Source organism: Pleurodeles waltl, chromosome 10 (genome assembly GCF_031143425.1).
Source record: "Pleurodeles waltl isolate 20211129_DDA chromosome 10, aPleWal1.hap1.20221129, whole genome shotgun sequence".
NCBI classification, from domain to species: domain Eukaryota; kingdom Metazoa; phylum Chordata; class Amphibia; order Caudata; family Salamandridae; genus Pleurodeles; species Pleurodeles waltl.
Genome location: NC_090449.1, coordinates 630,544,182 through 630,571,528, shown reverse-complemented (window position 1 = coordinate 630,571,528; position 27,347 = coordinate 630,544,182). Strand labels below are relative to the sequence as shown.

General features: G+C 45.7%; 1 protein-coding gene across 3 annotated transcripts in view; it reads right to left on the bottom strand.

Annotated features, from left to right (window-relative positions):
- ACTR3B (actin related protein 3B) overlaps positions 1-27,347 on the bottom strand; it is a 578,551-nt gene that overhangs the window by 528,626 nt on the left and 22,578 nt on the right. For all 3 annotated transcript variants that reach the window (XM_069211126.1, XM_069211127.1, XM_069211128.1), the window contains exon 2: positions 19,021-19,076. In XM_069211126.1, the coding sequence (XP_069067227.1) occupies positions 19,021-19,076 (56 nt within the window). The remainder of the gene's footprint in view (positions 1-19,020; positions 19,077-27,347) is intronic.

Here is a 27,347-nt window from a genome sequence, read left to right as displayed (position 1 = left end):
AAAATGGGAACACAGAACCGCAAGGAGCATAGCCTATTAAAGCAAAGAGATCAATATATTAGATTTAGTGATCAATGAACGCAAAGGGACAGATAACAGTACTAAGGAGGTGTGTAACAGAGCACATGTAATGTATAACATAAATGCGGATTATCTGATTGGTATGTATAATAAGAACAAGATGTTACCACAAATGTAAATACAAATGTAAGACAGCGAAGTGTTAATAAAAATATATAAAAAATTTAAAAAAGCAATGTTGCATTCAAAATCCGGTAGCACGGTGTCAGGAAACTGTGCTGCGTGGGGTTTGCATCGTTATCAGCAGCTGCTAGCTGGTGCTGCATGTTTTTTCCCCAGCCGCGATGCGTGGAGCGTCTATTTCAGCCGCGAGGCCAGCTGCGCATCATTTATCATCCACGTTGTGGATGGTGTGCCGAAAATGTCCCCGCACGGGGTCTGTGCGTGGATTTCTGTCCTTTTCCACCAGCTTCACCTTTCAAGGGTACAGGGACAGGTTAGGGCACCACTTGGCAGGACAGGAGTCTGCTGAGACTACAGGTGCTGGTGAGAAGTCTTTGATGTCCCTGAGACTTCAACAACAGGAGGCAATCTCAGTTCAAGCCCTTGGAGATTCTTCACCAGTAGGAAGTCACACAAGAGTCGGTCTTTGTCCTCTCTCAGGCAGAAGCAGCTACTGCAGGTCAAACCAGCAAAGCACAGTCACAGGCAAAGAGGCAGTAGTCCTCCTCCAGTTCCCCAGCTCTTCTCTTTGGCAGAGGTTCCTCTTGGTTCCAGAAGTAATCTGATTTTCAGGGATTTTGAGTCCAATACTTATGCCCCTTGCTGCCTTTGAAGTTAGCAAACTTCAAAGGGAAGTCTCTCTTGTTTGCAAGATCCTGCCTTGCCCAGGCCAGATTCCAGACTCACACCAGGGGGTTTGAGACTGCATTGTGTGAGGGCAGGCACAGCCCATTCAGGTGTAAGTGGCCACTCCTTCCCTCCCCTCCAGCCCAGATGGCTCATCAGGATATGCAGGCTACGCCCCAGCTCCTTTTGCGTCACTGTCTAGAGGAGATTGACAAGCAGCCCAATTGTCAGTCTGACCCAGACAGGCAATACGCAAACAAGCAGAGTCACACAATGGTTTAAGCAAGAAAATGCCTACTTTCTAAAAGTGGCATTTTCAAACAATCTAAAAACCAACTTTACTAAAAGATGTATTTTTAAATCATGACTTCAGAGACCTTACACTCCATATTTCTATTTGCTCCCAAAGGGAAACTGCACTTTCATGATATGTAAAGGCAGCCCCCATGGCAACCTATGAGAGAGATAAGGCTTGCAACATGGAAAACCGAATTTGGCCGTATTTAACTGTTAGAACATGTAAAACACACCAGTACATGTACCCCTTTAACATACACTGCACCCTGCCCATGGGGCTACCTAGAGCCTACCTTAGGGGTGCCTTACATGTAGAAAAAGAGAACGTTTAGGCCTGCCAAGTGGGTACACTTGCCAGGTCAAATTGGCAGTTTAAAACTGCACGCACAGACACTGCAGTGGCAGGTCTGAGCCATGTTTACAAGGCTACTGATGTGGGTGGCACGACCAGTGCTGCAGGCCCACTAGTAGCATTTGATTTACAGGCCCTAGGCACCTCTAGTGCACTGTACTAGGGACTTACTAGTAAATCAAATATGCCAGTCATGGAAAGCCAATTACACATGTAATTTACACAAGGAACACTTACACTTTAGCACTGGTCAGCAGTGGTAAAGTGTCCAGAGCAAACAAAACAGCAAAAACAGAGTCCAGCACACAGAAACAACCTGGGAAGCAGAGGCAAAATGTTATGGGGAGGCCACACCAAGGATGCCAATTCTAACACCCCGTGGAAATTTTTCACCACTGTGGATGACTGCTTGGACTTTCACCTTCTTGGGCCATAACTGCAGACATTATTCCTTCCTGGAGTGAGGCAGGTACTTGAGGAGTGTTTACTGGGCAGGCTAGGGCCTGATTTGGAGGTCCTGTCTCCCGCTTCAATTTGTGTGTGGTTGTGACTGTGTCATGTGGGGAGAGGGTGTAGGTAATGTAGGGACATCACAGAGGCTGGATTGGGACCCAGGTTGACGCTTAGGGCCAGATGTAGCAACCGTTTTGCATGTCGCAAACTGCGAAAAATGCAGTTTGCGACATGCAAAATGGCCATCGCGATGCATACTCACATTTTGTGAGTCGGTACCGACTCGCAAAATGTGATTCCGACTCGCAAATAGGAAGGGGTGTTCCCTTCCTATTTGCGACCGCATCGCGATGCAGAGTTGCATTGGGACCGCGAAAGCGGTCGCAAACCAACTCGCAGTTACCATCCACTTGAAGTGGATGGTAACTCATTTGCAAAAGGGAAGGGGTCCCCATGGGACCCCCTTCCCCTTTGTGAATGCCCCAAAAAATATTTTTTCAGAGCAGGCAGTGGTCCTATGGACACACTGCCTACTGTGAAAAAAAAGAATACTAAATGGTTTCGGTATTTTTTCTTTTTGCAGCTCGTTTTCCTTTAAGGAAAACGGGCTGGAAAAAGAAGAAAAAAAACCTGCTTTATTTAAAAGCAGTCACAGACATGGCGGTCTGCTGTCTCCAGCAGGCCACCATCCCTGTGGGTGCCTAGACTCGCTATGGGGTCGCAAACTGCGACCCACCTCAAAAATATTCATGAGTCGCTATGACTCGCAAATTGCAAGCCGCAATATGAAACCTACCTACATCTGGCCCTTAGTTACCCCGGGCTACACTTCGCCCTTGGGATATATTTTAGGATTAGGTAGAGAAGTATAGGTTTTGTTGCACCTTCAAAAAGGCACAAGTATTAGCTGGTTTCTATAACAGTGGTTAGGTGTACTATAGCTGGGGAGACACAGGTTCAGTTTAGTTGTGTTTACCCGGGTAGGGGTGGTAGATCTGTGTTTGTTTAGTATGGTTCATTTTCTTGCTGTGTGCGGCGGTTCTTGCTTGTGTGGAGTGGTGGGGGACAGGTGGGGGGTCTGGGGGTGGGGTACTGGGTGGGCCCTCAGAACCGTGCTGTTTGATAATTTCTAATTGGAGAGACTATTAGCTTTCTCATAAGGAATTTAAGGGGCCTGAATGCGTTTGTGAAGTAATATAGGACACATGCATACCTGAAGCAGCCGGGGGTCTATGTTACGATGCTGCAGGAGACACGTGATGGATGTGGAGGTGCAGAAATTGCAGAAAAGGTGGAGGATGCAGCTTTTCTCTTCGCAGTACTCATCATCAGTCATGGAGATCTCCATTTGGGTTGCACCTGGGTTCGCATTTCAGCAGCGTAGGTCCATTGCTGGCATAGAGAAGTGTTACTGTCTGCTGCACGTTATGATTGTGTGGAGTTATGCCTTCTCAACATCTATGCTCCTATCACTAATGATGGTGACTTCTTTGAGACCCGAGAGACTGCACTTTTACTGTACGTGCATATACTCATAGTCTGGGCCGGGGATTTCAACTGTGTCCTAGATGGACACATGGATAGGCACCTGCCCTGCTTGGGAACCAAACCAAACGCGGCATTGAAACTGTAGGAGACTATGACCAGACTGCAGTTTGTAGGTAAATGGCGGGGAGTGCATCCGAATGCTAGAGAATTCTCATGTTATACACCCATACACCGCGCTCATAGCTGCTTGGACCAGTTTCTGTTGTCTACTGATGGTGCACTGAATGTTCAGGGAGTGAGCTATCAGGTGCATTTATTTTCAAACCACGGTCAACTGATGTTGGAATGTGGTTTGGGGAGTCACAGACCTTGAAATCCCTTGTGGAGACTCGTACGGAGTCACTAAGGGACCCGGAATGTAAACTGGATATGCGGCTAACAGTACAAGGGTATTTCGAGAGTTATTGGGATGGGGAATTTAATGGTAGCACACAGACGAGTTGCCGTTATCTGGGACTGTCCGGACTGTTTTGTGCGCCAAGATTACAGTCAGAGATTACCAGTGTGGCCGCATGCTGGCCTGGCTCCTTAATCTTAATGCTAACGCCCCCCCCCCCCCCACCCCCTCCACCGACGATCTTTTCTTTGACCCTAGCAGATGGGGGATGGGGATGGAGCAGGCAGCAGTTTGCGAGACCATCTGGCAAGGATGCACACTCCCCCTTTGGAAGATGAGATGCACGATGTGGGAATGTTTCTCAACAGGGTCATGGTCCTTAGACTATCGGCAGATCACAGGGAAAGCCTAGAGGAGGCGGTTGGACTGAAGGAACTGCATGAGGCCCTCCGTGACATGGCTTTTGGGGGAAGTGCCCAGGAAATACTAGACATACTCCGCTGATCTACTCGGTAGGCTCCGGGAAACTCTCTAGGAGGCGAAAACAGATGGTATCCTGCCAGCGCATGTGAACTCAGGTGCAGAAAGCTTTAATAATCATTCAAATAGTAATATACATGGGGCCAGCTTGTGGGCTGGACGCACAGTAGCGTCTCTGATTCTTCTTCCATTTGGTCCCAGATATATAAATACATGGGGCATTCCATCTGTGGGTTTAATGCACTTTGGCTCCCTCTATTTTATATAAAGGGTAGTGCGCATTTACTGCTGTATTACGCCTCGTAGATAGCTTATATGACTATAGGCTGTGATTAAGGAACATTGTCACAATTTTTCCGTATATATCCGTGAGGGAGTTACATATTTACCCAATTAATCTGCAGCTGGCAGGCATTTTAGATGAACATTGAATGTCATCCCTACATGAACTACATTTCCCAGTATTCCTGGATTCCACATGATGCAGCCGCTCGATCACGCAGTTGTGTCTTGTTTGAGAGCGCTCACAGTACACCAGGGAGTCTGTATCAGTGGCTTCAATAGCCGTGTCAGTCCTGGTGTACAGGAGTAGGAGCACGAAGAAGCCTTGAAAGGTTAGAGCGCGTACCCACACCTTTAATTGAGCATAAGGGTGTGTGCTCGTTTGGTCTCCTTTCTACACAGATAGGGATTTTAGCATTGCAGGTTGCCATCAAACTGTTTGAAGGTTCTTACGACATATGGGATTTGTGGTATTTGTAACTTGCACGGCCTACTGATTGTATTGATATGGGGTTGCTCAAGCATGTGCACTCTGTGAGATACAATGGAGGGTGTGTGTGTGTGTGTCAATTTTCCAGAACTGCGCCTTTTTACTGGCTGGGAGTTTGATTTGGGTAACAGTTCCCTGCGGTATGGATAAAGAGCATGCCAATTGGGAAATGATCCTGAGGATAGGCGCAGGAGAGACCCGCCCTAGCCACAGTCTTTGCCCGTGTGCATGCCACACTGCGGGACTCTCGTTGGCGCTTTCTAGCGCTTGGTGGTGCTTTCCTCCTTCCATCTCCTGGCACAAAAACAGTGGTATATGTAGGAAAGTACCATCTTGCCTGGCATGTTACCCCCATATTTCACTGTATATATGTTGTTTTAGTATATGTGTCACTGGGACCCTGCCAGCCAGGGCTCCAGTGCTCATAAGTGTGCCCTGTATGTGTTCCCTGTGTGATGACTAACTGTCTTACTGAGGCTCTGCTAACCAGAACCTCAGTGGTTATGCTCTCTCTGCTTTCTAAATTGTCACTAACAGGCTAGTGACCAATTTCACGAATTCACATTGGAATACTGGAACACCTTTTATAATTCCCTAGTATATGGTACTGAGGTACCCAGGGTATTGGGGTTCCAGGAGATCATTATGGGCTGCAGCATTTATTTAGCCACCCATAGGGAGCTCTGACAATTCTTACACAGGCCTGCCACTGCAGCCTGAGTGAAATAACGTCCACGTTATTTCACAGCCATTTACCACTGCACTTAAGTAACTTATAAGTCACCTATATGTCTAACCTTCACCTGGTGAAGGTTGGGTGCTAAGTTACTTAGTGTGTGGGCACCCTGGCACTAGCCAAGGTGCCCCCACATCGTTCAGGGCAAATTCCCCAGACTTTGTGAGTGCGGGGTCACCATTTCACGCGTGCACTATACAGAGGTCACTACCTATGTATAGTGTCACAATGGTAACTCCGAACATGGCCATGTAACATGTCTAAGATCATGGAATTGTCACAGACCTGGGTACTGCCAAACTGCCTTTCCCGGGGTTTCACTGCAGCTGCCGCTGCTGCCAACCCCTCAGACAGGTTTCTGCCCTCCTGGGGTCCAGCCAGGCCTGGCCCAGGAAGGCAGAACAAAGGACTTCCTCAGAGAGAGGGTGTTACACCCTCTCCCTTTGGAAAAAGGTGTCAGGCTGGGGAGGAGTAGCCTCCCCCAGCCTCTGGAAATGCTTTGATGGGCACAGATGGTGCCCATCTCTGCATAAGCCAGTCTACACCGGTTCAGGGATCCCCCAGCCCTGCTCTGGCGCGAAACTGGACAAAGGAAAGGGGAGTGACCACTCCCCTGACCTGCAACTCCCAGGGGAGGTGCCCAGAGCTCCTCCAGCGTGCCCCAGACCTCTGCCATCTTGGATTCAGAGGTGTGCTGGCACACTGGACTGCTCTGAGTGGCCAGGGCCAGCAGGTGACGTCAGAGACTCCTTTTGATAGGCTCTTACCTGTGTTACTAGCCTATCCTCCTTCCTAGGTAGCCAAACCTCTTTTTCTGGCTATTTAGGGTCTCTGCTTTGGGGAATTCTTCAGATACTGAATGCAAGAGCTCACCAGAGTTCCTCTGCATCTCTCTCTTCACCTTCTGCCAAAGGATCGACCGCTGACTGCTCAGGACGCCTGCAAAACCGCAACAAAGTAGCAGAGACGACTACTGCAACCTTGTATCGCTGATCCTGCCGCCTTCTCGACTGTTTCCTGGTGGTGCATGCTCCTGGGATAGCCTGCCTCCTTTCTGTACCAGGAGCTCTGAAGAAATCTCCCGTGGGTCGACGGAATCTTCCCCCTGCAACCGCAGGCAACAAAAGACTGCATCACCAGTCCTCTGGGTCCCCTCTCAGCACGACGAGCATGGTCCCTGGAACTTAGCAACTCTGTCCAAGTGACTCCCACAGTCCAGTGACTCTTCAGTCCAAGTTTGGTGGAGGTAAGTCCTTGCCTCCCCACGCTAGACTGCATTGCTGGGTACCGCGTGATTTGCAGCTGCTCCGGCTCCTGTGCACTCTTCCAGGATTTCCTTCATGCACAGCCAAGCCTGGGTCCCTGACACTCTAACCGGAAGTGCACAACCTTCTGAGTTGTCCTCCGGCGTCGTGGGACTCCCTTTTGAGTCTTCGGGTGGACTCTGGTTCACTCCTCTTCCAAGTGCCTGTTCCGGTACTTCTGCGGGTGCTGCCTGCTTCTGTGAGGGCTCCCTGACTTGCTGGGCGCCCCCTCTGTCTCCTCATCCAAGTGGTGACATCCTGGTCCCTCCTGGGCCACAGCAGCATCCAAAAACCCTAACCGCGACCCTTGCAGCTAGCAAGGCTTGTTTGTGGTCTTTCTGCGTGGGAACACCTCTGCAAGCTTCTTCACGACGTGGGACATCCATCCTCCAAAGGGGAAGTTGCTAACCCTCTTCGTTCTTGCAGAATCCACAGCTTCTACCATCCGGTGGCAGCTTCTTGGCACCCTCAGCTGGCATTTCCTGGGCATCAGCCCACTCTCGACATTGTCGCGACTCTTGGACTTGGTCCCCTTGTTTCACAGGTACTCAGGTCCGGAAATCCACTTTGGTTGCTTTGCTGGTGTTGGTCTTCCTTGCAGAAACCCCCTATCACGACTTCTGTGCTTTCTGGGGGTCATAGGTGCACTTTACACCTACTTTTCTGGGTCTTGGGGTGGGCTATTTTTCTAACCCTCACTGTTTTCTTACAGTCCCAGCGACCCTCTACAAGCTCACATAGGTTTGGGATCCATTCGTGGTTCGCATTCCACTTTTGGAGTATATGGTTTGTGTTGCCCCTATACCTATGTGCTCCTATTGCAATCTACTGTAACTTTACATTGCTTGCATTACTTCCTTTTACTATTACTGCATATTTTTGGTATTGTGTACATATATCTTGTGTATATTTGGCATCCTCATACTGAGGGTACTCACTGAGATACTTTTGGCATATTGTCATAAAAATAAAGTACCTTTATTTTTAGTATATCTGTGTATTGTGTTTTCTTATGATATTGTGCATATGACACCAGTGGTATAGTAGGAGCTTTGCATGTCTCCTAGTTCAGCCTAAGCTGCTCTGCTATAACTACCTTCTATCAGCCTAAGCTGCTAGAAACACCTCTTCTACACTAATAAGGGATAACTGGACCTGGTACAGAGTGTAAGTACCCCTTGGTACCTACTACAAGCCAGGCCAGCCTCCTAAAGTATATGGGCAGCTGGGACTACTACATAACTCAAGGAGAGGGGCAGCGGGAGGGTGACTGAGATGAGGTGAAAAGAAAAAAGAAAAAAAACACATTTACCTTGCCTCTGTCCCTGCGACTCGCTTGTCGCTCCTCTTCAGGTGTCCCAGCATTCACTTCTGGGACACCAGCACAGGCTCCCCAGCAGTCCTGGTGCTGCTTTCATGCTAAACAAAGCTTGAAAGCAGCGTCAGGATTAGTCTAAGCGACTTGGACTGCCACTCAGACACAGCCCAGGGGTCTGTGCAGTTTCTCTAGCCCAGCTGTTAAACACAGCCGGGCTGGAGAAACCTAAGTGAGCATGTTCCTTTGGGCGGCCTCAGACGGCCAGTCAAACACACATGCGTACTTAGGTGCACTCTCCCCTCCTCCCCCCTTCCACCTCCCATGGCTCAAGCCCTGCCCCTCCCTGCACTGCTAGCTTAGCCAGAAGCAGAAAAATAAAACAATAGTAAACTGTTGTTTTATTTGTGTGCTTCTGGCTCAGTCAGTGGGACGACGCTAGGTGTTGCCCGTTTGTGGGACTCTCAGTTCCTAAGCAGCACAGTCTCCCGTGCAGCGGGACGCTAACTGGTGCTTTATAGTGCTTAAGGAGTCCTGCCTCCTCCTCCTGTATTGTAGCCCGAAGCAGGAGTTTATGGGACTCAGTCACCAAGCTACACAGCCTTCCCTCATCCTAATCTTTTAAGGGGTAGGGAAGTGGGGATATTTTCCAGCTTGAAGCAAAATAATAGGATGAAAGGAGGACCAGAGGCTTTGACACCTTTCTAGCCCGGCACAGTATTTGATATTGCAAAATGACTGAAATGAAACGGTCTTTAAACCAGATGCCTTGTTGATGTGTAGGGGTGGAAGCAATTCCCTAACACCAGCCTCGTTGAGAGGTGGACTTTTTGTCTGTTGCCCCTGTAAGGAATTTATTTATTAGTTGAGAGGGGTGAGAACCCAATTCAAATATTAATCACAGTCCTTGTCAGGATGAACTAGAGAAGTCACTGAATTAATCTGCCTGCCCCTCTAGTACCTTTGTAACTTTCGAGCAACAAATAATGTACTTATGGAATACGTAAATAGTAAGAAAGTCAAAACTCAACACAAGAGAAATCCCAAACCAATCTAGAAAAATTGAGAATATTGTAATACATACCATGACACCAAAATGACAAAAATCCAATGAAGAGAACCAGAGATATGAATTTTCAAGATTTGAATGAAAAATAATGCCAAAAAGTGTTAAGCACCAACAACAATCAGCTGGTTGCTCTCAACGAGCACTACGGTGAAAGTTAAGGCTGACCACGATGGAGCGCTACTTGTATAAAGGGACAAGGTTTGTACTGCTCAAAAATATACATCCTGACTTAGAGATTAGAGAAGCAGAAATTCTACAGCAGACTAAGTCAGCAGGCTGTGGCCAAAGATGGGCTTGTTGATGATGATTTGGGGCCACAGGATGAGGCTTTGGTGAAGCCATTTATAAAAGAGAAACAATTTAATGTTACACGCCCAAACAGTCCTCAACGTTGATCAGGGTCCCCTTTGACAGCAGCGAAGGTGAAGCTTTCTATGTCCGAACTTTGAAACTTTTCAGCGACTCAGATCTTCTCAGCGGGACAAGGATGCAGCTGTAGCTGAAGAGCGTTCGACGTCTTTGATTGCTGGTCGACCGGGGATCTGGCTCAAATGGATTTCCTGCTGTGGCGAAGAACATAGGAGGAGCTGTGTCAGACTCTTTCCCAGAAGTAGTGTACTCTGAGGATCGGCTTTGCACGTTGATCCCGGTCCAGTTGGTTTTCAAGGCAAAAAGTTAGCAAGATGTTTCTATGTTGCAAGTTTTAGGGGTAGGCAGGGAGGGGTCCACTCAAACACCAGCCAAGGGTCTTGGACCTTGGGGGCAGCCCTTGTGGGTGGGCACCTACTCCAGGTCAGGAACTGTTAAACTTGGTCAGCAGGAAAACCAGAAGAAGGCATTTTGAAGCTTAGCCCTGTCATTCAATCACAAGGTCAGTTAACTGACCCTTGGAGTCACTTCTGGAGCCCTGCCTACAAGGACAGCAGGTCCAGTCTTCTTCTGGTCTTCTGACAGCAGGGCAGTCCTTCTTCTGAATCTTCCACCGGTTCAGTATTTGTCCAGTTGCAAAAAAAAAAAAAAAAAACGATGATAGGCAGAATGCTGAACAATGAAACATTCACCCCCAGTCATCTGGGTTTAATCCATTGTTTTTTTTGCCCACCACGCCAACACAGTTTGGACCTAGCCACATGCAAATCAGTCCTGACTCTGTTCCGCATAGGAAAAGTCCAGCCTGAACTGCCAGGCCAGGTCCTCCCTGAACTGGAAACAAGCATCCGGGAACCAGTTTCGGGGTATCACACCTCATCAGCCAGGCTTGCTTGAATCTAGTGGCTCAGTGAGCATGGGACCCACAGCTGGGCATACCATTCCCACTTAGGGTGACAAAAGCAAAAAAGAACAGATGATGGGTGGTATGCTGATCAATGCACACATTCACCCCCAGTCACGGACATCTGGGTTATGTCCACTGCCAGCCTGTGGGCTAGGGCAAATCAAGCCACTCCCTAAACAATTTGGTAAAGGTTTCCAGAGGTGTCCTTACCTGCTTTTTAAGCACTTCCTGTGCATTTTTCTGTAAGTTATCCCACAGTGCCTGTTGGAAAATGGGTTATTGGTAAGGGCAGGTAAGTACCTACACTTAGCAATAGGCCACTAACCTCCACTTAGGTCCAGTTAGGTCTCAGTAAATGAAACCCAGCTCCACCCTTGGTAGCTTGGCAACGAGCAACAAGGCTTAACTTAGGAGACAGAGTGTAAAGCATTCAAATATCACAAAACAGTAATTAAATAAAACACAGGAAACAGTTAAAAAATCCAAAACCAATTTATAAAAATAGATTATATTTTTATCTTTAAAATGACACAAAAACAAATAAAATTGGATAAGGGGAACCGGAGATATGAATTTTTAAAGAATTATTGTTTTTTTAGCACCTAGGAACAAAAAACGCCAATCGGGTCATCTGTTTGCACCTCGACCGGGGCAAAGTCAAAGTTTAAGGCCAACCGCGATGGAGCCCTGCTTGGCTACAGCTCGCGGGAGGCCTCGGTCAAAAGTTTACCTTCGGACTTAGTCTCTTTTCTGAAGATTTTCTTCAGCGGGACGAACCTGCCAGTCCAATCTGACCTCCTGGAACTCTTCTCCGGATACGCATCGCGGGAGCCCTCGGTGGAGATTTTTACCTTCGGACTTAGTCGTTTTTTCGAGGTGAAAATCCTTCGACCGGGGCAAACCTGGATCTTGATCCGACATCCCTGGAGCCCTCCTCGGATACGCTGGCTGGGAGGTCCCGGTCAACTTTTTACCTTTGGACTTAGTCTCTTTTTTGGAGATTTTCTTCACCAGGGCGAACCTGCAAATCAGGCCGGGTCGCGGTTGAGGCAACCCGGCTAGAGTTGCAGCGGTGGGTCGGTCGCTCTACAGAGCTTTTTTTCAACTCCAAACTTCTCCAAACTTCTGGGGCTTCTCACAGATGTTCTTTTAAGGTTATTTTGGGGTCCACAGCTCACCCCAAGGGTCCAGAAGCCCTGAGATGATCGATCCTTGGGGGTGCGGACTACAACTCCCAGAATGCACCTGGCGCAAACTCCTTTTTAGCCACTGGACAGTGGTCAGCTGGTCGGTTTCTTCAGGAGTTGGTGCAGGGGACTCTGGTTAGCAATTTATTTTTCACCTGTAGCAAACAGGGAGTCCCTCCTGGAACCAGTTGAAGCCAGGCAAAGTCCTTCTTGTGGTGAAGCCCAAGTGTGCAGCTGGTGCAGTCCTTCTGAGTGCAGGTTCCAGGTGCAGGCCAGGGGGTCCAGCAGGGCAGTCCTTCTTCTTCTGTAGTTCTTCCTGGTAGGGATGTGGTAGGGAACTGAGGTGTGGGTGCAGGTCTGCCAGTTTTATCCTTGCTCCTGGGTGAAAAACAGGGGGGTCCTGATTCTCCAATCAGGTGCAGGGTCCTTCCCCCTGTGATGACCACTTCCTGGGAAGTGTGGCAAAAATCAATCCCAGGAGGCAACATTCTTCAAAAATCCATCATGGCTGAATCTGATTTTTGGAGGTTACATCTGGCTGAGCCCACCCACTGGTGTGGCTAAACTACTTTTATAAGGTCCCTGCTTATAGTTACATGGCACCCAGCACTAGGGGCACATAGGGCACACCATAGGGGTGACTTATATCTAAAAATAAGGTAGTTTAAGACTTTGGAACTACTTTTAATTCCAAAGTCGAATTTGCATATAACTTTAATTTAAAAGCAGCCAGCAAGGCAGGCCTGCCTTTAAAATGACACTGGGCACCTCAGCAGTGCACCTATGGGTGCACTACCTATGCTGTGGTCCCTAAACCTACATGCCCTACCATATACTAGGGACTTATAGGTATGTCAATTTAGCCAATTATAATTAGCCTAATTTGCATATTGATTTTACACAGAGCACAGGCCCAGGACCATCAGAGTCAGGAAAACACCAGCAAAAAGTGGAAAATGGGGGCAAAAAGTTAGGGGGCCTCTGCAATCAGCCCTGTTTTCTCACAGTGCCCCTCTCTCCATAAATCCAACATGGCAGAGCATTTCTTTCCCTGATCAAAGCTCCCTGTGCTCCCCAGAAGTGTGGCAATGGAGATGGGAAACACCTCCCCTGTAGTCATTCTAAACTATTTCTGGGGGTGCTTCCTTTCCCATAGAGATTGGTGTTAGTCTGACTAACTCATAGAGAAATGTGTCTCCATTATGCACTAAATCTAAGCATGACAATATGTGTCCATTAAATACACATTTGCTAAACTATAACAATATTATTTTGTTGGCCTTCCCAAAATAAACATACCATCATTCCATTGTAAACTAGATAAAAGAGGTTACTTTATTGAATTGTGCTTATCATACTAGAAAAATTAATAAGCACTGTCAAAGCCAATAGGCATGATTTTAGCTGTAAACCTTTGATTTTGCCAATATTTGTAAATTTCCTGTAAAACTGTACAGGGGGACTAATCTTTGTGTGTAAGTGCACATTGTGCAAGAAACAAATGCCATCATTCACAATGAGGTTGTCAATAGCTGATGTGGGCTGCCCCATGCCCCATGCTTTTTTTGCTGTCTGCTGTGCTAGCAGTACAAAATGTGAATGGCACACTGACAGACCAATGAACCAGTGGGAGCTTTGACAGCTCCCGCCAAATCAGAGCAAACACACTGCTTCCAGTGGGTAAGAGTTGCCAATGTGCTCTTGCCCACTGGAAGTAGAGGTTTCCTCTCTTTCCCTGCCTGCAGATATGTGGTCAGCGAAAGCGATGAAATGAGTTCTCTTGCACACAGGGAGCTGCATGTTTAGCAGCTCCCTGTGTGCACCAGTAATGCCACATGAGGCGGGGAGCTTGCTGGGACCACGGGGGGCCTTCAGGCTCCCCTCAGAGTCCTGGTTGCGCACACTGGGTGCCCAAGGCACCCAGATAATATGGCTGGGCCCTGGTGCCGAAATTGGGTCAGTGAGGTGGGCCGTGCAACTCCCCTCCCCTATTGAATAGGGGTGGGCCCCGGGGGATAGGGTCCCAAGGGCCATGTACCCATAGAGTACATGGTTACCCCCTTTAAATAGCTATTTTTGCAAATGTGCAAATCACATGGAAGCTGCGCCCGCTTGGCAGCGCACTGTCCACCTTAGTAATATGAAAAGTCTTTCCCCTTTTGCCAGGATGATGTGTAGCTTTCCAAAGGGCCCCCTAGTGCGTTTCCTGTCAGTTTTGATGGTGCGTTCTTTAAGCTGTGAAATATGAGGGCATTTCCACAAAACAAAGAAGCACTTACTTCATATGGATAAGAGGAAGGACCCTTGTTTGGTGGAGATTTACGTCTTTATAGTATAGTTGGTCTCTTTATAGGAGGATTCATGTTATAAAACAATCCTAGAGAAACAGGCAATAGGAAAAATCATGTTGCCAAAATGCACACAATGTCACTGGTGACCTTTCCTCGTGAACCATTACACAACTGTAGTGTAGAATACATACTGGACATTTACCCAAGGAGGCAGAAAGAACTCCACTTGTTTAGATGTTTCATGCAAAGCTGTGTACTCTTGTTGGATAAAAGGGCAGGTGAGGTTCCTTTGTTGCAGAGTCACACACACAGCTACTGACACACCCACAGAGACACTCACACACCCACTCACAGATCCACTCAGACACTCATGCACCCACTCACATACCCACTCAGAGATTCACGCACCCACTCACAAACCCACTTAGACACTCATGCAGCCACTCACAGACCCACTCAGTCTCATGCATCCACTCACAGACCACCTCAGTCTCACACACCCACTCACAGACCCAGACTCACACAGTCACTCACAAACCCACTCAGAATCTCATGCACCCACTCAATCCCACTTAGACATTAATGCATCCTCTCAGTGACACACTCTGACTCTCATACACACACTCACACACATACTCATACCCAGAGACACCCTCTCACACCCAGACACTTTCACACACACATAGACCCTTACACACCCACTCTCATACCCATACAGAAACTCTCATACCCACGTTCACAACCATACACACACGAAGGCCATGTGCGGCACTGGGTTGGGTGGGTATAGGGGGTTGTCCACAGGACCTGGCAGCATGCCAGGCCCTGCGGCCAACCCCCACTGTGTACAGTCAATGGCAGTGTGCGGTGGTGGCTGGATTTACGAACAGTAATGAAAATTACTTTACATTTGAAAAAAACATAGAAATTCACTGAAAAAAACAAAGGTTATGGGGCCGTTACAGTTAGGAAATAGAATTTTAAAAAATATAGAAATTCAGAATCTAGGTTATCCCTGTAATATATATATATATATATATATGTGTGTGTGTGTGTAAAGCTTTGTCATACTTCATACTTGTGTTAATCTCAGTAAGGGAGCTTCCCTCCAGCTTAATCGCTTTGTGTGCCTGAAGAGGAATATGACAATTTGGAAGAATTGGGTCAAAGCTGGCATTTATAAACTCAAATTGCCTCAAGAGAATGGTGAGGTATAATTTGGCCAACAAATCACTTTCCAGGTTTTCCTCAAGTTTGCCATCACCACTTATTAAGGAAATGGAGATGTCTAAATTGATTTAGCAACACAAGTCATGTTGCATCTGAGGTTTTTAGGATAATATTGTTTAATTTCCACATCCCTTTTTATTACAGGATTCCTGGAATGTAGAACTTAAGTTGTATTACCTTCAAGAGGCATGGAATAAAATATGGGCCTGATTAGATCTTGATGGTGTTACTGCCAAGTCGTGTCAGCAGCAGACCTGAAAAGACTGTCACATCAAAGGGTGTTCCGCCCGCCATATTTAGATGTTACAGCTTTACAAGCGGTGGACTGGTGACAGATTGCTGACAGGGGCCGATGGCTGCGGGACTCAATGGATTTTGTACAATGGCAGTGGGTATGGAATAGAGGTAAGTGTCCCTTAACCATATATGTCCCCCTGCACTACACACTACACAATACACTACATAAACACCATCATCCATTACAATTCCAACACAACCCGAACATGCCAAAAACACAAATTGATATACATCCATGACACAACTCACACACACCATAGACACTGCACCCACACATGACACAATCACAACAATCAACACAACTACACAGTCAGCTACACAAACTCACACACAAGCACAACTACGCACATTACAACAACATCCCCCACACAATACTCACCTGAATGTGTCACACGCCAACACAACATACACAACATTGATCTCACATGCAATGCAAGTGACACACTTACTGATACAACCACACCACCCTCCGCCTCAACCAGCCAATCCACACACACAGACATACACGTACTGGCTCACATACAGAACAGATAGCACAAACCTACCAGTCCAGGTCTTTACTCTGTGGTTCCATGTCAGCAGGTGATGTCCAGTCGAGAATGGAGATGGGATCGGGGGGAAAAAGTGAGCTTTCACCCCTTTTTCCACCCCAATCCGCCATCTCAGAATTGGAGGTCGGACCGCCACTTTTTGCTTGGCAGTAAGGCACATCCAAATCCCCAAGGTGGGAAAGGTGGCTGGATTCCGGCCGGCAGGCACTTTTCCCTATCCTGCCGTTGACATGGGCGGTGTTTCTTGGCAAAGACAGCAGTTCCAATGCGGGCTTTCGGCGATAGGATCGCCAACATCTGAATACGGCAGCCAGGCGGACGGTCACGGCAGCAGAAGTGTTTTCAGTCAAAAAATTGATGACAAGACTGTTACTGCCAACATCTAAATCAGGCCCCATATCTTTTTAATCATTTGGGCTGAATTATGGTATGCATTTAGCAAACATACGTTTATACTGCACATATCTTTATGGATTCTTTTTCTGGTATATACAAAGCACATTTTATTTTTGGCACTCCTGACTCTGTTGTTGACTCCATAAGGCATAAGATCTATGAATGAGCTTTATCTCATGTTTGGGATGAGGTTTTCGATTTTGCCTTTGAAGGGTCCTTACCTTACAAGTTAATTATATGCATTAAGTATCATTTTTACTAGATTTAGAATTAAGAGGTAATAGAAAATCCTTCAATTTCTAACTCAAGTGGTAAATGTGAAGAAAAATACACTAGTGGAATTTCCACCTACAGGGATAGCATAGTGGAGGGAAAATCCACTGATGCACTGTCCTCCCTAGATTCTCCAGCTATTAGGTTTTTTTTCTACTGAAAAAAATCAACATTGTTTACGTTTCATATCTGATAAGAATTGATCTGTTGAACTAAAAGGTGGGTAAATATGTATATTTCCCATACTACATGCTTTAGATGTGATGAATGTGTGTCCCTTCCACTTCATATTTAAATACAGTAACAAAATATAATGTTTGAAGGACCGTAAGGTTAAAGGTACAACTGTGTATTTTCTCTGCTATGCTCTGTGATACAGCCAATAATGTAACATATATCTGTGCCAGGCAATTTTGCACTGGTCGTGGCAAATTTGAACTGGTTATTGCCAACATTGCAGTGACGTTTGCACCAATGACGAGTATAAAAATGATATTTGTAATGAGTGACCAGTTAAAAAACATTTTTAAAAAGTAGGTCAGTGCAAATATCAATTAAGGTATCTGGCATAATTTCCCAGCATCAGTGCAAACCTTTGTTGCGTTGTACATTCCTTCTGTATCATTAATTCTCTATTTTGATGTAATAGAGTGCTTCTTAATTGGCATTTCATATTTTGTCACGTGAATATAACCCATTTAAATCATTTTGGGGTATTTTTTAGGTTAGTATGTTAATTAGATAGCCTTTCTTATGATATAATATATGCATTTAACTGTTTACTGACTATGCATCTTCATTTTATGGTGAATTAATATTAAAGGTTTATTCGCTAATGCACTAATCCATTATTTTTGTAATTTCTTTCTTACATAAATGTTGGTAATTCAATAAACTTTTACACACAAAAAATACAGGGGACGCTTTAAAAAAATAATAATAATAATTTGCCACCAATTGTAAAATTACGGGTGCCTCGAGATTAGCACTTCCCGTGGCAGTTCCCTAGAGGAATGTACATTTACCAGGAGTAAATATCACTGGTGAAAGTTACAGCAAGCGGGTGAAAATACAGTGAGTGGAAAACACAGTGGAAAAAAAAACACTCATGCAGTTTGTAGATAGAGTGCATAATTAAGATGGGACAATAAAAAATACAAACACTCCATAATTATATTTTAATTTAAATGTCAGTAGTTACCACTAAAGGCAACTAGAAAGTGTATTTAGCTACAAGCACAACCTAACTTGTCAACTGCCCATTTGAGTAACAATTCGAAACTAAAATATGGGTACACATGTTGGTGCTACGGTTACACTACTCCACTTTTTTTTCGTTTTATGGGATATTGGTAATTCTTAATTAATTCTATCTTCACTGTCAGTTTCACATCATGCTCGTATTTACCTCACACAGATGCTCTTTTTTGAACCAGCTGTTATGATAAATGATGTCATCTGGTTCGGTACTGCCGACCGACCCCTCATCACTGTTCCAGGGCATCACTGGGAAGAGTAACACTGTTGGCGGACTCATCCTGCCACCTGAACTAATTCCAAGAATTGCCCCAGGGTCCCAGCAAAAATGGGTGCCTGTGGTGCTTAAAATAGGTGCCACTCTGTAGACCAGACCTTGCACCTGATAATCACAGCAGACCCCTCTCAATTTTCATGAATGTTCTAGAACTGGGGAGGAGGTTGCATGCGTCTATGATCACGGAGAGGGAGGGGCAGTGGCTGGGTACCACAAACGCTACACTTGCTACAACTAGCACTTTTTTTCGTTTTTCACCGCTGAAGCTGCCGAAGCAACGTATTACCTGTTCATGGTTCAACGCTAGCCCTGCCGCCTGGACGGTAGAATGCCATTGCCTTTTACATACCAACCTGCTTTAAAAGGTCTTTTGAATCAAAATTGTTAATGAGATCAAAACAATGACAGACTAAAGAATAATCTTGCAAGTCGGCGTAGAAATGATAACTTACATGATGGAATAATGAACTGCGGTTCTGTGTTTCCCGCATAGCCCAGCTTAGTGTATCTGAAATAAAAAGACAGAAGATTGAGACATGACTTGGACTGCACACTGAAACTAAATGGAACAAAATCGAATTTTTGGTATTTATCCTAACTCTGACGCACAGATGGACAAATAATCGTGCAGTTCTCCATACAAATCTGCAGCTCTGCACTCGTCGAACAACGAACAATTGTGCAGGACCATATTTACAGAGTCGTGCATCGATGACGTCATCAGCCATGCTCACGCAAAACAAGCCATGTTAGCGTGATACTAAGCCTTGCGGTTCTGCACAAGGGTGAGTATGAGGTGACTTTTTTCACAGCTGCAATGGAGTACAACTATCTAAGTGGGGGCACCTGGCTAGGTGAAAGCTGCAAATAATGTGTACTTTCGTGAAAAATAAATGTTACATGTTGGAATAGCACATGATATTCTTCTTGCCCAAGGCCTGCGTGTAGTTAAATTTGGCACAAGGATGCTATGCAAAGCCAGGTCACGCTAGTTTCACATTTATGGCATTTCTAGGAATTCATATTGGTGTTTGCTGTGTTCCCACTTCGTTATGCTCCCTCTGCATATATTATCGGTGGTTTGTCTGTGAGAAATATTAAGAAACAGCAAATAACAAGGGCTCACGGTTGAAGTCCTCATATAGGTTCAGAAGAGGTTCGGTATGGAGACTGCGGAAGACAGGGACATGGAAATTAGTATAAGAAATAGAGTGGTTACGTTTCCCGGTTAGAGAGCGGAACTTCCAGGACAGAGCGGGCAGTGTTAATATATACATCTCTCAGAGCCACTGTGTAGATATGTACCAACGTCCCTGGTTGTTGTGCTTTCCGCTTCTGAACCAGTTTGTTACTCGTCTCCGCATCATTACGCTTTGTTTTTTCCTCTTTGGCTCTTCCCATTTTCACCTCTGCCCTCATTCCTTACTGAACTCGGGTTCTTTCTTTGATCTGCGAATGCAAACTGCACAAGACTCAACATACTCAGCCTTCCAACTCTTTACTTGACCACTGGACATTCTGCTGGTGTTCCTCTACTGGTGTCCGGCCTCCACTTGTGCTGCGCTCCTCTGCACCTTTTAGCTCTGAGCCAGTATGTAGGTAGGACTGGGGCTTGTTACAGTCTCCCCGAGCTGGGTAATAGGAAAACTACTAACACCTTTTCTTCGTGTGTTGCACATTCAGCTATTTAATGAATTGCAACATTTTCGAAACTTTTGCTCTGTATTTTGTTTTGCTTAGATTATTGAGCGTGATTTGTGTGATGACCTGAGTCTGCTGTTGGCACCATTCCGAACCACTGCCCCTAGTGTCTTACCTCAGGGCCGGCTTTAGGGAGGGTGAGTGGCGCGGCTGCACCGGGTGCTGACCTGGATTGTGGGGCGCTGACCTCAGGGGGGGCGCTGTGTTTAGCAATGACTTTCGAAACTTGCGATTTAAAAGCACGTGCGGAAAACTTCCTTGTGCGTCCAGTCTTCAGGAAGAAATTCAAATGTCAAGATACCTCTTAAAATTAATATTCCTCCTAGGGAGAGTGAAGTGAGTTTGCTATAGTGGCAGCTTTGACTCACAATAAAGTAGCGGAGAGGGTTAATATGCCTGCTGCAAAGAACAGAACTATATTTTCTGTGAATAGCTGAGTGGATTAGTAAAGCCAGCATTTACAAGCGCTTTAAAACAAATGAATGTATGTGGAAGGGGGCTATGGAGAGCTGAAGGGCACATTTGCCGGGTGGTAGTGAGTGAATCCGAGGAGGTGGTCATGGGTGGGGTATGGGGCTCCAAAAAAGACTGTTGTATAGGGCGCCACCATGCTAGAGCCAGTCCTGTCTTAGCTATTCAACCCCCGTTCCATGAACCTTAAATCACCAAAATGCCAGGGATAGTGGAACTGACATCACACAACCTTTGACCTTCAATTTAATTAACACACATGCTTACACACACACATTCACACTTAAACACGCTCTCTCACACAAAAACACACTCCCCCTCAAGCACACACACAACATGCACTTAAAAGCATTTTATAGGTACCTCAGCTGCCAGGGAGGGCTATATTCCAGCTATTTGTATTTTTATTACACTAAGAGAATAATTAAACATTATTTACTATTAGTGTAATAAAAAATTAGAGATAACGAGAAAGGGGTCTCGACCGTCGTCCATAAGGACGCACTGCCATTGTGCTCCTGGCACTGATTTTGCCACCTCTGAAGCCAGGAGTCGCAAAGACAGTGCCAGAGATCACAAGGGACAAGCCAAGGGTCGCAGCCGCGATCCCTGGTGACCCCTAAATGACGTCCATGCCTGGTTCCTAACTGAGGTATTACTTTTCCGTATATTGATTGGAGATGTGACAATTTGAGATGTGGGCTGTCCATGTAATCCATATTACAAATCCTGTCATTGGCTCTCCACAATGAAAATGTATTTTGCGCTGCACTTGTATCAAAATTCAACACAAACCATTTTTTGCCTGTAAAAGTAGATCAACCTTCCCATGTGCATCACAGCGCACAGCTCAGACTTGTAAAAGCACATGCGCAGAACCTTAGTAAATCTGATTCTTACAGTTAGCATATTGGCTGTACTAAACATACTTTACAGAGCTTAGTGTTTTAAGAAATGTATTTAGCATGCAAACTGGCCTCTATAAAGGATGCCTTTTTCTGATTTTGTGACAATATTAAGCCAGGTGTTAGAGATTTTTACATTGCTCAGTGATTCGGACTAATGAGTATAAATACAATTATCCTGCAAATTAAGTCAATTTACAATCATGCAGTTGTGTCAACAACTTGACGCGTTTGCGTCTCTTGAGCTGTGTAGCTGATTAGCACTGATCTCAGTCATTTAGCATGGTTGTTTTTAATAGGTGAACAACAGTTTAGAAGTTACATTCGAGTGCATTAAAGTTATGCTGTAAATACATTTGGAGAACTCATCTAAAATATGTTGCCCTCGATGCTAACAGCTGGATGTCAGCAAAGGACATATTCTAATCATATGCAGTGCTGTAGACATTATAAAGGGGGCTGTATAAGAAGTCTACTGTAGTCTTATAGCCTGCTGCTGAGGGCTGTATTGGTTGTTAAAGGCCATGAACCTGAGTTATATGCCAGACCTGCAGGCATAGCCCTGAGAAAGAAGGGCTATAATGCTATTACAACATTCCAACCATTGAGGGAAGAATGTTCTAAATTGAAAATGGGAGAAAAAAAGACAAACATTGGAATGTTGGAGCAGACTGAAGGCTTATGCCAGCCATTATTAACCCTAAGAGGGTTCATTATCTTCAGAGCAGCTTCATACATTCCAATGTTCTAATTAACACTGTATTTCAAAATATTTCATAATAACAATTTTCTCTTCTTTCCACATTTGTGCCTACACGGATGACCGGATCAAGCACTAGACAAGCTAGGCACTTGCCCTCCATGACACTAACCATGGATCAGACCCTGGCAGCAGCGCTCAGACTACTGGCTCGGGAACAGAAATGAGATCAGAGTAAAGCAAGCTAGGCTAGTTCCTGGAAGCCCCACCTCCTCTACCCCAGGACTGGGTGGGGACAAGGGGCGGTACAAGGTAGCAGAAAATAATGTTTCAGGGGGAGAGTGGACAGGGATGAATCATGGAATGGAGGGAGCCACATGAAAAGAACTGAGCGGGGAAAGAGAGGTGTCAAGGGAGAGTACAATAGGAAAGATAATCTGTCAGGAAAAGTGAGAGAAACGGAAGGAAGAGGTAGTGGGCGATGAGAGAGAGAGATGGAGTTGCAGGAGGATCGAACAGGAGAGAAAACGGCTGCATGTAGGAGAGGAGGGAGTGCTACAAGGGAGAGGTACGGGGGCAAGGAAGCTGCATGAGGAAGACCTTAAAGGAGAAAAAAAGCCACTGGAGGGTAGACAAAATAATGAAAAGGAAAGCTTCGGAATGAGAGGTCAGGGATGGTGAGAGATGGCCTGTGGTACCTGGTAACCATAATGGTGAGAGGGGAGGGATAGGGACACTGGGAAACAAGGTGGGTGTTAATGTAATAGTTTTTGCAATGTATTGTAAAGTGTTTCTGTCTCAGGTATTTAATATTGTTAGAAACTGGGTTTCTAGTTGATAGAGGTATACACCCTCATCAAGCAGGAACCACAATCCTAGTCAAAGTAAGTCACAAACACTCTAAGTTAACCTGTGTGTAGTACACCCACTCTGGTTTGGCACAAAGCAGTCAGGCTTAACTTTAGAGGCAATGTGTAAAGTATTTCTGCAACACTTCAAACAGTAATACAGTGAAAACACCACACAAAAAGAAACCACACCTGGTTAGATTAGAAAAATAGAACTTAATTGAATAAATAAAACAAGGCCAAAATAACGAAAAATAAGATGAACTTGAGTTCTGATTTTTTTAAAAAGAATAACCTGAGATAGCACGTAGAAGCAAAACGCTCCAGCCAGGGGTATCTGGTTGCGACGGACTGGGAAAAAGTAAACATTTTAGGTCAGCCGCGATGGAGCACGGGCCAGCTACAAGGACATTGCTGAGCCCACTGAACCAAAGTACATTAAAATTCTTGTGTCAGAAGCGTTGCAGTGGTTCAAAACCATGCCATTGTGGAGATGCATCAATTTTCTTCATGCAGTCGAGGAGATGTATAAAAGTTCCCCACTCAGAAGCGGCAATGCATCAGAGCCAAGATACAACGGAGTTCTGGTGTGGTTGTGTTGGAGGCTGACCCCCTATGTTGTGTGCAAAGCTAGGCATACCGTGCAGGGGGTCCAGGCAACCACACATTGGTTTAAGGGGTAAAAATTAGATCACCTAATGCTCCATTTGTTAAGGTAGCTTGGTCGAGCAGTTAGGCCCATCTAGGAGAAGTGCAAAGCATTTGTTATACTCACAGTATCAATCTTGCCCCTCACACACTCAAAGGAATAACTCAAGACTAATTTATAAAAATACTTCAGATTTTTATATACTTTTTAAGACAAGATTATCAAAATTGGTTAATTACTTTTTGAGATATGGCTTTTTGAAGTTTAATAAAAAGTGTTTTTGTGTGTAATTACGTATCAGAGGAATCAATGGAAAGTCGCCTTTAAAAATACATATACAATCACACAGTTGCTTTTCCAAGTTCGCCTTTTGCAGGTTGGTCGAGGTCGTTGATGGGCATCCTGTGCCAGCTGCAAAAGGGCAGTGCACATTCCTGAGGGAGGGGGTGTTAGCACCTCCACCCAGGTAGGACCTTGTTCTACAAACCAGAGAGTCAGACCTCTCCCCCAAAGTTTGTAGATTGGGTGTCTGGAGGTGACAGTCTGGATAGAACCAGGCAGCAACAATGCCAGGGTAGTTAGCTTTTGCAGGTGGCACCTTTAAGGTGACCCCTGGTTACATTTAGGGATAAATCCCAATCTGGTTCCAGTTTGGCTTTAGCATTCTGAGTTGTTTGATACCAAACAACCCAGGGCTCAGAATGGCCATCATGTAGCTGGGAAACTCACGTTGACCAGTGTCCAGCACCTGTATTAAAATGGCTGCTCTGTTCACTCACTATGTCCTAGGTTTGTCAAGGACACCCTGGGTGCATATTACTCATGCAGCTTTGCCCTCACATATGATATGGTGTACCCTGCCTTAGGGCTGTAAGGCCTGCCAGAGGGGTTTCTTACTTATAGTATATGAAGTGGATGGTGGACAGGGCACACAGGCAGTATGCCATGTCGAGTTTGTGTTATAGGTTTGTACCAGTACACCCAGCCTGCAATGGCAGTGCTGGGGGCATCTGGATGCATGGCCCTAGAGGGCGGCACAATGAGTGCTGCTGATGTTTTACAAGGGACTTATAGTGGCAACTAAAGGGGTATCCAATTGTGCCAATGCATCACAATAGTTTTAGGAGAAGAGTTCTGGCCCGGGGAACCTGGTTAGCAGGGGCCCTGGGCACTACAATTTCTAGGCTACATCAGGCAAAAAGTGGGGGCTTACCATGTCAAAAACTGGCCTTTTCTCACAGGGTGCAGGCAGCTTTGATATTGAGACAATGCAATGATTTTGATGATTTCAAGTGGCTGTGAAGTGGAGTTCAGCATCTGTCGGTGGCAGGGATGCAGAGTCCTTGCACTGAAGAAAGCGTTACAGTGCTAGTTCCAAAAGCAATGCGCCGGGTTTATCAACACAATGGCAGAGATGAGCCGGTTCTGTCCATGCAATGGCAGAGATACAGTGGTTCTGCTAGTGCAGCACTTGAAGATATACTTCCAAGGGTCCCAGGACTGAGGTTGCAGCACCTGGGAGGCCAGGCTCACAGCTGGCATAGTCCAGTTGCAGTGTTGGGTTGGTTGGAAGTCTTTTATGTCCCTGAGACTTCAGATCAGGAGACCAGTCAGTTGGCCCTTTCACTGGACCTGCATCTCTCCAAGCAAGAACGCAGACTGTGTTCTGGGTTGGAGATGCACATCCAGTCCTTCTCATCCAGGTAAGGAGGACACCAGGTTAGCACAGCCAAGAAGAAGTTCTTCCAGAGCAGCAATCCAGCAGAGTGGCAGTCCTTGTAGAAGCACAGCAGTCATTCTTCCTGGCAGGGTATCCACAGGTCCAGAAGTGTACTGAAATGGTAGAGTCTGAGGTCCAATTTGTTTACCCAGTGGTGCCTTTGAAATGAGGGAGAGTTCAAAGAAGTATTTGAAGTGCACAGAGGTCCTCCCTTCCTGCCCTGGCTCCAACCTCATTACAGGGGGGTATGCAGCCCTTTGTGTGGGGACAGGACACAGCCTATTCAGGTGTAAGTGTGGGGCCTATGGCCAGCTCTTCCCTCCCTTCCATCCTGTCAGAATGGCCCATCAGGGTCCATCAAGTCACACCTAATCTCCCGTTGTGTGGGGCTATCTAGAGGGAGTACACAAATCCCAGTTGTTAACCACCCCAGACAAGCGATCAGAGACTGGCAGCAGGCACCAAATTGCTAAAGTAAGAAAATGCCAACTTTCTAAAAGTGGCATTTTCAGAAATACAATTTAAAGTCCGACTTCACCATAGATTATGATTATAAATTGTGATTCCAGAGAGACCAAACTCCAAAAACATATCTCTTCCAGATTGTGAATTAAACTTATAAAATGTAACAAGGTAATCCCAATGTTAACCTATTGTAGAGATAGGCCTTGCAGTAGTGAAAAACTAATTTGGGTTTTCCACTACCTGGACATGTAAAACTTAAAAATACATGTACAGCATCTCAAATATATTGCACCCTGCCTTTGAGGCTGTCTAGGGCCTGCGCTAGGGGTGGCATATGTTTTAAGAAGAAAGGCTTGGGCGTGGCAAAAGTGTTATTTTGCCAGGTCGACATTGCATTTTAAACTGCACCAACAGGCTCCGCAATGGCAGGCTTGAGACATGTTTAAAGGGCTACTTAAGTGAGTGGTACAATCAGTGCTGCAGGCCCACTAGTAGTAGTTAATTTACAAGCCCTGAGCACATGTAGTGCACTTTACTAAAGAACTATAAGTAAATTAAATATGCCATTTGGGTATATAACAATCAAACAATGTTTAGGGAGGGAGCCCAAGCACTTTAGCTCTGGTTAGCAGTGATAAAGTGCACAGAGTCGCAAAGCCAACAAAAACAAATTCAGCAAAATTGGGGGCAAAATGGCAAAAAGTCTGGGGGAAGACCACCCTAAGGCTGACCGGTATAACAAATGTTATTGTAAGATGGCCTGGGATCAGTGCTTAATTTGTGCTTGTTGTTTCCGGTGCTGAGCACCGGCACTTATTTTTTAGGGCAGGCGCTTAGTCTTCTGCCTCAAGCATTTGCTGCAAGCAAAAGACACGTTTGGGAAAGACGGAGGAATTAAAAAACGAAAAGCATCACAATGAGTGAAAGTAGAAAGCTGCAGGTGTGAGCTGAAGGGGCAGGGAGTGGCTTAAATGGATTGAAAAGGTCCAAGATGGCTTTAGGATTACGCTGCCTCAGTATTCCGTGTTCGCACATTTAATTGCAGCAGCCACATGTTTAAGAGGAGGACTTTGGGCACCGGCATCTTTTTATTTACAAATTAAGCACTGCCTGGGATGTGTTACTGTGATGGTACTGGGGAGGTGTTACTGGGTCAGTTTTGCCAACACAACTAGGTACTCGGGAGGAAGAGGTTTGTGGTCAAAATTCCACTTTTTCTACAATGGATCAATCCCTAAGCTATGTACCTAACCCCTCCACAGGAACATTCCCCACACTAATTTTCAGTGACTGAAATATAACAGTTGGCTTTGCAAATAC